General features: G+C 44.8%; 2 protein-coding genes across 3 annotated transcripts in view; both read left to right on the top strand.

Annotated features, from left to right (window-relative positions):
* Positions 1-62: 62 nt before the first annotated feature.
* Positions 63-10,442, top strand: LOC105455303 (DNA polymerase alpha subunit B). 2 transcript variants are annotated; one of them, XM_011698529.1, is made up of 8 exons: positions 63-135; positions 216-349; positions 945-1,173; positions 1,279-1,333; positions 8,095-8,195; positions 8,526-9,302; positions 9,440-9,655; positions 9,827-10,442. In XM_011698529.1, the coding sequence occupies exons 2-8, from the start codon at positions 271-273 to the stop codon at positions 10,140-10,142; spliced, it is 1,773 nt and encodes a 590-aa protein (XP_011696831.1). In that variant the 5' UTR covers positions 63-135; positions 216-270; the 3' UTR covers positions 10,143-10,442. The 2 variants fall into 2 exon arrangements, with proteins under 2 accessions (XP_011696831.1, XP_011696830.1); XM_011698528.1 differs by having other exon boundaries at positions 8,523-9,302.
* Positions 10,443-10,722: 280 nt separating this feature from the next.
* LOC105455302 (steroid hormone receptor ERR2) overlaps positions 10,723-12,192 on the top strand; it is a 22,291-nt gene continuing 20,821 nt past the window's right edge. The window contains exon 1 of the mRNA XM_011698526.1: positions 10,723-10,866. The gene's annotated coding sequence lies outside the window, so the exon portion shown is untranslated. The remainder of the gene's footprint in view (positions 10,867-12,192) is intronic.

Below are 12,192 nucleotides of genomic sequence, written 5' to 3'. Positions count from 1 at the left end.
CTCTAAACGCCTGATTAAACATTACTTTTTGAGTGCAAAAAGTGCAACAGAAAACCATATGATCTCGCACATAAGAGAAGGATGTTTATCAGTTCCCGTGGACGTCGCTGCTATCGTCCTTACTGCCTCGTACTGGTACGTAGTTCCCAACTCCGTCTGTGATTCTGTGTATATATATATACCTATATATATATCTATGCTTTAAATCCCCTAAGTTTTGGCGGCAAGAACGGCGTGGAACAACGTGAAGACAAGTACGATACACGCAAGATGGAAAGGAGGGAATCTTTGCGGAATCTGTTCCAAGATTTGGGCTGTAAAGTCGAAAGTGATGCCGTTCTCGATAAATGTAAGCGCACTTTCGAGATTTACTTCGTATTTCCATTTACGATAATGATAATCGTTCCTTGAAATCACGTGTTGTTGATTACTTGCCCGAGTCGCGCGAAACTCGTCGAAAACTCAATTTTCATTGCGTTAATGATAAAATTGCAGCTTTGGATGGTCAAAACGAATGTATCTTTTATTAAACGAGAGCGTTTTATATGCAATGCCGTACGTCGAGACTTTGCTCCGCTTTGTTGTCGCATAACCTCACTTTTGAAACCGAGAGCTCCTTCAGCTTGTATATTTTAATTAAACGTTTAAAAGACATTAAAAAATGCCGATATTATCAACGGCAGTGAATTTCGGTTGTGGTCGAACTTAGTCCTTTATTCTTTTTAATTTTAGTTCTGCAGAAATAGACAAATTGTAGGTTATGAACCGCGATTGAAATTAAACGATACTGAAGTTTGAACTGAAAAGCCTTAAATTTGTGTGTTGTTTGAAATCTGGATCTATCAAAAATATTCATTTCTGTTTCCTAATATTCTCTAAATCGAGAAGCAACCGATCCTTTCGATTGTAATCATGTTTTCTCACTGAGGATCTGTGTGTCACAGGTTTTGAATTCTGCGAGTCTTACGATGTGGACGTGGAGAAGCTCACGGAATTGTGGCTGACTTTTTGCGTCAACAACAACACCGACATCGATCCCACCGTTGACAATCTGATCAAGATGGAACGCGCGATATTGATTAAGGATCGTAAGGTGCGTGACCCGACCACGAAGAGCAGCGTGAAACAGGAACAAAATACAACGGAGAAACGCTTTATCACAAACGAAGCAAGGTATTCTTTAATATTACATAAAATTGTCATCGTTCTGTTCAGACGAGGGGAGTACGATTGATAATTTGAGTTACACGTATAACACCTTACATGTGAATATTACAGTGAAACCGACGACGTACTCAGCATGTATGGCTGCGCCGAAGATGGACTGTCCAAGGTGAGTCTTCACAATTGTTTCTGCTATTAATTTCGTTGTACAAACAAGAATAGTTATATACTTTCAATTAATATATTTTACATGATGTGATTTGACGTGATACATTAAATTGTTAAATTTTAAGGTTCTAAGTTCTGGTTAAAGATAATATACTAACATTCGTGCTTATAATGCAGCGCTTATATAAACTACAACGATTATTTAAATTCGTTTATTCGGAAGATTGAAGATCAAAGAGAGTTTCTGAAAAATGTATGTTTTCGGCAAATTTCTAATTCCAACTTATTTTAAAGTATTCCTTGAATTTAAGTATAAATTCAAGTAACAATTTAAGGTATGAATGAATAACGGACGCGAGACAACGTCGGTAGAATGGTACAAGAATTATCTAGAATTTGAAAATTTATTTTTGAATGTTCAGCAAGGACCTTAGGAGGAGATAGAAATTTCCCTCTTTTCGGAAGACAAAAGGAAATAGTACCTCTTTGACAAAAGAATTTTAGTACTGGTAAATCATAAGTCAAAGTAAATTTCTGAAACAATTTTTTCTTTGAGAAATTTAAGAAAATATCGTTTCGGCAAGCATTTTAGAACTGGTTATCAATCAAGTCAAGGTAAATTTTTATGAAATCTTTTTTATTTTGTTGAGAAATTTTCCCTTTATCAGAGGGATCTTCGAAAGAGTCTTGAGAATGTCATCGTTTTCAGCATGCACATCAGGTATCTGAATAATTTACGCCATTCTACCAACAATTGTCTCTCATTGTTCATGGTGGATCCCCTGCGGTTACAAAGCGTCTCTTGCTTGTACGTAAATGCATTCCGTTCACGATATCGCGCTGCAATTTTCTCTCTTTTCTCGTCGAATCGGAAAGAAGCGAGAATTTTCGAAACTCGCATCTCTGAGCTATCGTAAAGAAAAAGAAGGGTGGGGGGGGAACAGCATCACTACAGGATCTCCCGTCGGTGGAGGCACCGTAATTCCCGCCACAAAAATCGCTCAGGTAGATCACCCCTCTCCCTCTCCTCGCCCCCCTTGCCGCGTACATTCGACTCTCCACACGGACCCCCCTCTCCCTTCCTCTTCGCCGGGGCAGGGAGGGAAGACAACCCGTTTTCATTGGCAGAACGAGGACGAAGAGCGCGCTGTTCCAACGGCACGAGGGAGAGAGGGGGAAGGTTCTTCCTCCTTCTCCCTCCCCTGGTCTCCTTCGGCGAGCCGTCCCCGATCCGAGCCGAGCAGATCTCTTTCGAAGGGCACGATTTCAGTTTTCAAGGACTCCGGCGCGTCGTCGTCGGTTCGTCGCTCGCGTTCTCGCATTTACGTACGTCTCGTCGGTGCGGACGGATCACGGAGGGCGATCCTCGCTCGCTCGCACGGCCCCCCCCGTTCTTTCCCCTCCGCTCGCGTACCGCACGTCGAGCTGGTACGCACCTCGCGATCGTCGTCGTTAACACCCGGGTATCGGCGCGGCGCGGCTCGGCTCGGTGTCTCTCCCGATGGCGTCGGGCAACGCGCGCGCGCGGGCCCGACGCCGCCATCGGCGTCTTGACAAGCGGCGTCTTTTCGCGAGTGAGATTACCCGCGTCCCCTCCCCCTCGCGCGCGGGGGTTGCGTCCTACGCGGCCCAGCGATCGGCTCGCGATCGCGCGGGAAAAGGCCCGCGTCGTCGGCGGCGCGTCGACGGGTCGGCGCCGCCGAGAAGGCTGCTCGCGGCGACGTCGACGATTACGATTACGTGACGGTGTGTGCGAGAGGGAACACGAAGAGAGAAGCGGTAACGTCGCGGCGGCCATGATGGTTCGGTTTCGGCTCGGAGCAAGCCCTCTCGGCGACGACGACGATCCCGCCGATCGCGCGCGTCGATACGCCCGGGTCCTCGCGGAGAGAGGATCGGAGTCGAGTCGGCGGTACTCGCCGGCTGGAAGCGGGAGGATTGCGGAGATGTTCGTCGATCTTGCCGATCTCGTTCTCGCGTCGCGATCGCCCGCGGCGCGCGCGCGCGCGCGCATGCGCGTGCCCGCTCGTGAGAAAAGGCGCCGCGTCGCGCGGACGCGAGTGCGACGACCGTTGGTTTGGCTTCGGCGAATCCTGTTGATTCGCGCCGCTCGCCGCTGCAACCTGTTGCTCCGACAACGAACGTGTAACGGCCGGTGCTCCTCCTCCCGTAAGTCTGTTCTTTGCGGAAGAACGCGCTGCGTTTTTCACTCCAAGGGAAGTAGGTATGTAATTAGACACCTCGGGAAGAGAGAGAGAGAGAGAGAGAGAGAGAGATCGAGTACAAAAGAAAAACCTCGCGATTCCTCCATTTTACTCGGATTTTGTAAGATTGGATTCGAAAATGCAGGGAGATTGGCGTTGAATAATTGAAAGGTGCTTTTGCGACGTAAACAGTACAATTTCTTTTTAATTATCCAACATAATTCAGTGTCGGCGAAAAGTGGGAGTAAAGGGTTTAAATTCTGCCGCCATTAAAGATCGCGAATTTATAACGTTTTCAGTGTTCCGCGTTGCAGCTAATAATTGCAAACGTATTATCTTCGACATTTGTAACTTTTATCGGCGTCAAAATTTGAGTCTGTATTCTCGACGCGAATCCCTTGATGCCGGAATCGTTTTATGTCTCACGCAATCCGTCAAATCTTTTATTTATTATATTAATATTTATCCTCTTAAAATTATCCTTTCTCTCTCTCTCTCTCTCTCTCTCGCTTTTAGGTATAAACTCCGAGAGCAGTTTATGTAAGAAGGAAAACAAGTTTCTCTGGCCTTCTTCTCTCGATTCTTTGGCGATCTTTTTCGATCACTTTGCAGCGTCGAAGGGTCGAAATTTCCCGGCGGACCTTTCACTGGCGGGCACACGGAACGGAACACCCGCCGTGGCGGCGGCGGCGGCAGCAGCGACGGCGGCTTTTGTCGGCTCTCGTTCGCTCGCTGTGTGCACTTTCTCCTCTCCGGATCGGCTCGTCGTGGAATCATCGAGAGGAGAGAGAGAGAGAGACGGCGCGTTCCCACCGATAAGCAACGCGAATAACTCGCGCCTGGCGATATCGCGTTTGACCGACGGGTTCCTCGCTCGCTCGCGCGCGCGCGCCCGTTGGTGTCTCTCCATCAATTAAGCACAATTGAACAACAACTGTTCCAATCTCTTCCCTCGCCCGCACGGCTTTCGGCCCGTCGCGCATTTCTTTCGGTCTCTTCGTCGCCGCGTGACTCGGGCGAGAGACGGATCGATACGTTCGCGGATGCGTTCGAACGCGGATGCCGATCGAGACGGGATGCGCGATTTGTCGGAAGAACGGCGGATCGAGAGATGTGAAGAATAATCGGGACGTTAGAGCGTATTGGAGAGTATTGCAGCGAGAAGAAGAGAGATGACGGTGTTGGACATTAAAACGGTTCTCTTGTTTTTTTTCCCTCCGTAAGTAGCTCCCGCGAATTTGTTTGACTTGGACCTGATCTTTATGTATTGTTCGACAAGTCGGAATTATTTTTTTCTAATGCAAATGTCGATAGATTAGTAACTAGTTCATGCAAATTAAAGAGAAATGATAAAAGAGATAAAGAGAAATGATTAAAGAGAAACGATGGTTAAATTTTATTTCTTATTTGGATTCTGAAAAGATTCGAGTGCTTGTTGTAATTTCTTTTGCGATGAAGCAGCAAATCTATATGTATTTTTCAGAGTACATGTAGTATTTTTAGTACATTAACGTAAGAATAATTCAGCTCAAATAATTAATAGTCACTTTTGTATATAAGAAATAGAAATATTTGTGAAATTCACCTGTATTGAACGCGCAAAGTGTTTTGCTGTTTGTTTCTACATTGACTTTACATTTCAAACGTCTATTTACTAACATGTTTGTCTGTTCATCGGTTAGTTCGTCAATATTGAGAATCTGGATGCCCTCTCACAGATACTCGAGTGTTATTGTATTGTCTTGCCATTGTGGAACGCATAGGAAAGTCAAACTCGGAGACAAACAGAAGTCGGGCGGATTTGTTCGAGTTTTGAGGACCGGTTCTTTCTCGAAAAGTGTTCTTACTTTACATATTCAATCTTGTTTCTCACACTACACGAGGTACGTAGATTTCTTAAATTTTTCTCAGAGTTGTGCTATCTCTCCGTTTTCTGAAATATTCGAGTTTAAGAAAGAATATCTGTGGGTTTCAGGATGTCTGGGTCGCAGTGTCGCTTTTTTTAATTTTTTAACGTGATAACGTAGAAATGAAGGCATGCGGAGAGTACATATAGATGTAGATACAAGTAGACGTATGTTTATATTGGGTTGAATGGAAAGTTTTTTTTTGTACTTATACTAATGTTATCTTTTAGCAAAAGACGGGAATAAACTTTTTATTCAATCCAATATTATTTGAAGAATTTTAAATTTTTACGACGTGTCTTTTGTTTCTCTGTAATAGAATAGTGGGAAGTAACAGCTCGGATTCTATCACTTTTATTTATTGAACATTTACATTCTGCTGAGAGAGTCCGAGTGCACTCGTCGAAAGAGCTCGTTTTTCTTCTCGAAAGTTCTGTGACCTCTGGATTTCCGATTCTCGAAAATTCATTTCGGTACAGGCCTTCGTCATGGGATTCGTTTCTTTGTATCGCTGAATCTTTTGTGCTCTTTATCTTGCCGTCTCCTCTTTCTCTCTTTCTTTCTCTGACGTCCAATTAGATACCTGTTTTATTTTGAGTGCAGAAAGTATAACGTAGCGCAGCTACAAAGAACAGACCTGTGCATCCGACGACGAGAGAGGAAAAAAGAGAGAGAGAGAGAGAGAGAAAGAAAGAGAAGGATGGAACGAGAGGGAACGTGTCACGTGCGAGCGAGCGTACTCGCGCGGCGGTGTGTATGTGCGACGCGCATGCGCCGGAGCTGGAGCGGAGAGCGATTCCGGGCGATCGGCGAGATCGGACGGCGTCGGACGCGGACGAGAAGCGGGACCGTCTCTCTGAACTTGATTGAAACGATGCGTAATACAGGGTGGACGTTAAGAGCGGCCAGGTTAATCGCAGTTAACCTCTGTACAACGGACGCAGGCAACGTCGTTCGCCGTTTCTTCCTCGTAATCGTGCGCGCGTTCGCGTACGCGACAGCCGTTCGCGAGATCAGGTTCCCCGTCTCTTCCTCCCGCATTTCCTGAAGAAAATGCAGAAAAGGGAACCCTCCCCCCCTCCCTCCCTCTCACCCGTGCCCCCGGGGACGATTCTTTTTCGGATTTGCCGAATGAGTGACGGTCTAGTGCACGGTCGATCAAGTTGTGACTAGATCCACACTCATTAAGCACGTTCGAGCATCGCAGCCATTCGTTTTTCGGAGGGAGATCAGGGGGACGTGGTCCCTGAAAGGAGCAGCGTTTACCTCCCTCGAGAGTCTTTCCGACTATTCCTGCACGTGCAGAGTTTTCCACCATGAACAATGACAATAGATCGAGATCCCGTCGCGATTAGAGTTTCTCTCGCGAGCGAGATTCGTCGGGATCGACGGGAATTTATTCGGCGGCGGTATACACTTTAGGAGGCGAAACGAATTATATACCTGGAGACGGAAGAAAGCGAGTAATTCCATAGACGAGTGTGAATGTGGTGCACGTGGCGTATCATTTCGTGACTAGATACATACTCGTCTACGGCAATCTGTCTCGGTATGTCCGAAGCATCTCCAATGTGGGGTGCGCCGAACGTGTGTATCGCCGAGATATATAATCGTTATCAATGTATACCGGTATCAATGTACGTACTTCGTAAGATAAAAAATGCCCTCGCGACAGACTGGCGACGAGAAGTCTCGTTATTCCGCCGTGGAATTTGCGTGAAGTTACACCGTACGATCGTGTGTGTATATATATGCGTATGTTAGGTATAAAGAATGTATGCGGCTTTGTAAAAAGAAAAATTAGATGTGAGAATCTCAGGTTTCCGCCTGTGTGAAAACGTCAATAATAGTAATTATTTTAATAATAGTAGTTTATTGTGTATACCAGACGACAGTGATAATTTGCGGACTAAACAAATATAAATAGAATTCTACACGCGCAAAAGATGAAGCGTTAACAAGATTGTTGCTACGATGCCTCTACTAGAAAATCGAGGAGGAAAATCTGAAAGGAATAATATTCGTAATTTAAAACAGATAGAGTAGAATTTACAACACGGTAAACTGCGACAAACTGCGAGCGCAAATAAATAGAGACGAAGTTATAGATACTATTTTTACAGATATTTAATATTGAGATCTTAAGACCTTGTGGACTATTTACAATATAGTGTGGATTTTAAAACTGAACATTAGATATAATTTCGCTGACTTCATTTACTTGAGTATTAAATAGATGATAATAAAATCGAGCAAAGATATGCTATTCACTGAATTCATAATATTTAAATGTTGAAAAAATACATGATGATGCTTACTTGTGATTTTATTTTATATATGTTTTTGTATATTGCATTCTCGGATAAAAGATGGGATCACTATACGATCTCACGCGAGATAATTGAAGAGTTTACTTCTGAACCATCTTATATTGATATTTTTTAAAAAGCATGGATTATACGTTGTAATACAAATAATCTCCACTTTTGAACGGCTCGGATATAAAGATGGTCTCGAGGCTGAGCTCTTTAATTAAAGACTCGTGTTTGTGTGCGTTCACGTCAATCACGTAATACCATCGGCTGACGTGGATTCGTTCGTGCGATCAGATGATGATGGGTAACGCGGCTGTTTCCTTTTTTTCCTCGTAGCGCGCGCGGATAAGTCCCGAGGTAGAAATCAGTGCGGATGCGCGGACCGATAAAGCGAGAGCGGAATGCTCGTTTTCACCAGGCTTCTACACCGAGAACTCGTAAGTAGATTTTTTTTTGGCAGCGACTTGAGCCCGTAATTTCGAGGTTCTCAGCTTTAAGATTAAATTTTTTTATGGAACATCATACTAAAATCATTTTTGCGTTGAATAATAGGACTGAAGAGACAAATATGTTCATGGATTATGCATGTATACTATTATTCGAACCTTATATATCCTTTTAAAAAAGTTGAAGCTAACATAAGAAATTAACTAATAATAATCGTAAAATTAAATATATACAGACAGAAATAAAAATTCTTTAGTCAATGGGTCAATTTCACTTCTTGTAAACCCTTTCGCAAAATAATTCTGTTATTGTTATAGAAGCGTGCCAAGTCAGCGTAGTATAACGGACAAGGAGAAGATCTTGCTTTCCGTCGGCGAAGCTATCGCGTCTTGGAAGAGGACAGGCGATTATGATGTCGAAGTCACGAAGTCCAACGAGTCGCATGTCCTCAGCGACGCGAGGTACATGTACGAGGTCCTGTCGAGGCAGGGACATCTGCTCACGTTTGTGTGCCAGAGTTTGGGCGGCAGGCTGTTCAAGACGTGGTCGACGGCGACCGGTAACGCCGGCGAGCTGCGCTACGTGAAGAATGTGCGAAGCGTGAGTCAGACGAATTTCCGGACATTCGGTCGCATCAGCGCGAAGAAGGAGTCCGCGAACACGGTGACGCTGGAGGGTAGCACGAGGCGGCGGGGCGTCTCGGCCGCCGACACGATCGAGCTGGACTTTCGCAATCTGAAACAGTACTCGGTGTTCTCCGGTCAGATCGTGGCGGTCGAGGCCATCAATCCGGTGGGCGACGCGTTGTACGTGAAGCAGATATTCGCCAAGTCGTACGCGCCGCCCGCGTTAACGCCGATGATCGAGTCGAGAGTCAACGTCTTCGTCGCGGCGGGCCCGTTCAACCCGTCCAACAGCACACTCTACGAACCGTTGTGGGACTTGATGGAGAGAGCCGCGTCGGACGAGCCGCAGCTCTTGATACTGGTTGGACCTTTTCTTGAGTACACGCATCCCCAGATACAGGACAGTCTCATTAGCCACACGCATCAGGAACTGTTCGAGAGGATTCTCACGAAAATAATGGACTTGGCACGGTATGTCTCACAGAATGCCTCGAATTCTCGAATTATAAGCGTTTGAGTACGAAGAATTTGTCTGTTTTTCGTGATTTTGTATGGACGGATAAAAGGAGATAATTTTACCTCCGTTAATCAGATATGTGATATTACAGGAAGAACACGCAGGTTGTGGTGGTAGCTTCCAATCGCGACGCGCATCACGAACCTATATTTCCAACCCCTCATTACGCAGTGTTTAATCGGAATTTGTTACAAAATTATTCGAACCTAAAGCTGATGCCAGATCCTTGTATATTGGATGTCGCGGGTTTGAAGATCGGGATCACATCGGTCGACGTTATTAAACACATCGGGAAAGAAGAAATATCGTAAGTACATATCCTTTTACACGGTCTAACGATTTCAAGAACAGTTGAATAGAATAGAGAGTTAAATTTTTTATTTAATAATATTTCAATTTAAAATAATACGTTGCTCTCTATTTTGTCTACAAAAGTTTTGTAACTTTTTTTTTACAAAAAGACGAATGTGTGTTTCAGCAATGTGTCAGGTGATAGACTCGGTCGTCTGGCTGATCATGTGCTCGCTCAAACGTGCTTCTATCCCGTGTATCCTCCGTCAGAGGACCTGAACGTGGACACGGAGTTGTGGGAGAAGCACGCGTTCTTCGACCAGCAACCGCACTTGATGATTTTACCGTCCGACATGCGATGTTACTGCAAAGTGATCAACGAGTGCATGATCGTGAATCCGGAACGCATGCACAAGCGCGTTTATGCCAGGTTGAGTGTGAAACCGACCGTTGGCGGTAAATGGAGTTCCAATAATATCTCATGCGAGATCGTCAAAGTCTGATAGCCTTTTAAAGTACGCTTGAAAACGGCACCTCAAACTAGTTCAAGGGGTTCGATGCAATAGTGGTCTCGCACACTTTTTTTTTAAGAAACGAAGAGAGGATTCTTTTAAAATTAAAAAAAAATTAAGATTCTTAATTTTTGTATTAAGTTTTATATTAAAAGTGTGTAGGTATTAAATCATTATTGTATCGAATTTTTACATTACTGACTAGAACGGATGACGTTTCTAGTCCGGATAATTTACAAGATATTTATGTACTTTAATCGCCAAATAGTAGAATATGTTTTATACGGATTAGAAGATCTAGATTTTTCCTTCTCTAATATTCCCTTTCTTTTTCCATTAAAATTTATAGTTGCATCCATTAAAAATGTTTTTTTTATACATATTTATAGCAAAAACATGATAATCAGAACGTAAGATGGAGCATTGAACGGAATAATTTTTAACGTGTATAAATTTTAATATGTCGCAATTTTGTGGTAAAAACAGACTTTCGAAATACCGACGGAAACTCGCTTCCGCGCTCTTCGTATCTCGCGTCTCACGCTCGATGGCGCCACGCGCCGATGCTGCTGCCCCCGCGATGCTCCGACGGAGAGTTTTCTGCCGCTGGTGGGCCATAAAATCGACCATTACTCCACAACATTTTTGTTACGAGGGTCCACTCAGCGGTTTGCAAATGGAGAGATCGCGGTCGAGCTGATGAGTCTTTCACGCGGTGAGTAAAACGTAACCACGCGGCACGGCTCGTGCGTGCGCGCGCGCGCGCTCATTTGCGTCTCGCATCGCGGATTCGTTCTGTCGCGACCGCCGCAATCTCGGGCGATTTTGCCGAAATTCGACGTCCGCCATCTTTATCGCCTGCTCCGCTTACGCTCCGCGCGTGTACACGCCGAGTCATTTTTTTTTCTCCCGATCGCCGACCGTTTCATCCCTTCCTCGCGGTTACGCCGTTCGAGGAATTACTCGCGGCCGTGCTGCACGAGGCGGCCTTGAGCCTCCTTCGCCCCGAAGTCGCTCCGCGACGAAGCCTCTCTCGCGTGCCTCTGCCCTGCGAATCGGATCTCGCGAATCGCGGCGTAGCTTCTCGGTGCTTCTTCTGCCCCTGACGAGACGTATGTATGTACGTCATCTCCCGACGCTCGACTCTCGGTGCTGCTCCGAATACGCTAAAAGATATTACTCTGTTCGGCGAGCATTTCCATAGCAACGATGCGTTACGAAACGTGCATTACGTGCGTCGTAAGGTCGTTGCATGGGCAAGTGCATCAGAGATTCATGGTTGGCGTATATCAGCTGGTACCCGCGCGAAATCGCGGTCCTGCGTCGAATCCGGACACGCAGTATCGACCGAGATGCGTCCGCGAGAATGTCTTTATTACCGACGGCTACCCCCTTCAATATGTTGCAATAATAACAATGCACGTTTATTTTTATTCCTGCATGTAAAGTGTAATTTTTACGATACATATTGAAAAACAAGTACTTCCTGTTCCCACGCTCTCCTATAATTTCTGCATGTCCGTCGAGACACACGACGTCTCTTGCGTCATTTAAATAAATATCAAAATTGCATATTTAAAAAAAACTTTAAATCAAACATTGTATGAATGTGGAGGCAGGGAGGAGGGGGGAATTAATTTTAAATAAAATTAGAGTTCAATGGAATTCAATAGGTCTGTTCTTGTCAGCAATGTCAGCTGAACTTCTTGCCCGGTTCATCTTTTTTCTTCACGTTGGAAAAAAAGATGAACGGTGCAGCAAGAAGAGAGTTCAACTGAAAAGAACAAGCCTAATGTTTATAACTCTTAACGTTTCTGTGCTGCAGCCATCACACGTTATGATTATGCGTTTAAAAGCGAAAATTGCATCTTTTTTCTGAGAGTGTTTTCACGATTTTTTTAAATCTTAAATTTCGCAGCATCTCAATGAGGTACAGACCTCGTTTGAGATCCGACAAGAGCAGCGGCAACACAACGCGCGGAATAAATCATATTGCAATAATCGACTCTTTTCGCTCCACATTCTCTCTCTCTCTCTCTCT

This window comes from Wasmannia auropunctata, unplaced genomic scaffold, assembly GCF_000956235.1.
Source record: "Wasmannia auropunctata unplaced genomic scaffold, wasmannia.A_1.0 LD335903.1, whole genome shotgun sequence".
NCBI lineage: Eukaryota > Metazoa > Arthropoda > Insecta > Hymenoptera > Formicidae > Wasmannia > Wasmannia auropunctata.
Note: the sequence above shows the minus strand (reverse complement) of the source record. Positions and strands in the feature narration are given on the sequence as shown.

Coding starts and splice junctions, on each gene's coding strand:
- LOC105455303 (XM_011698528.1), top strand. CDS start 271: ATGGAAAGGAGGGAATCTTTGCGGAATCTGTTCCAAGATTTGGGCTGT. Junction 1,334..8,094: donor CCGAAGATGGACTGTCCAAG/GTGAGTCTTCAC, acceptor TTTTCCTCGTAG/CGCGCGCGGATAAGTCCCGA. Junction 8,196..8,522: donor GGCTTCTACACCGAGAACTC/GTAAGTAGATTT, acceptor TTATTGTTATAG/AAGCGTGCCAAGTCAGCGTA.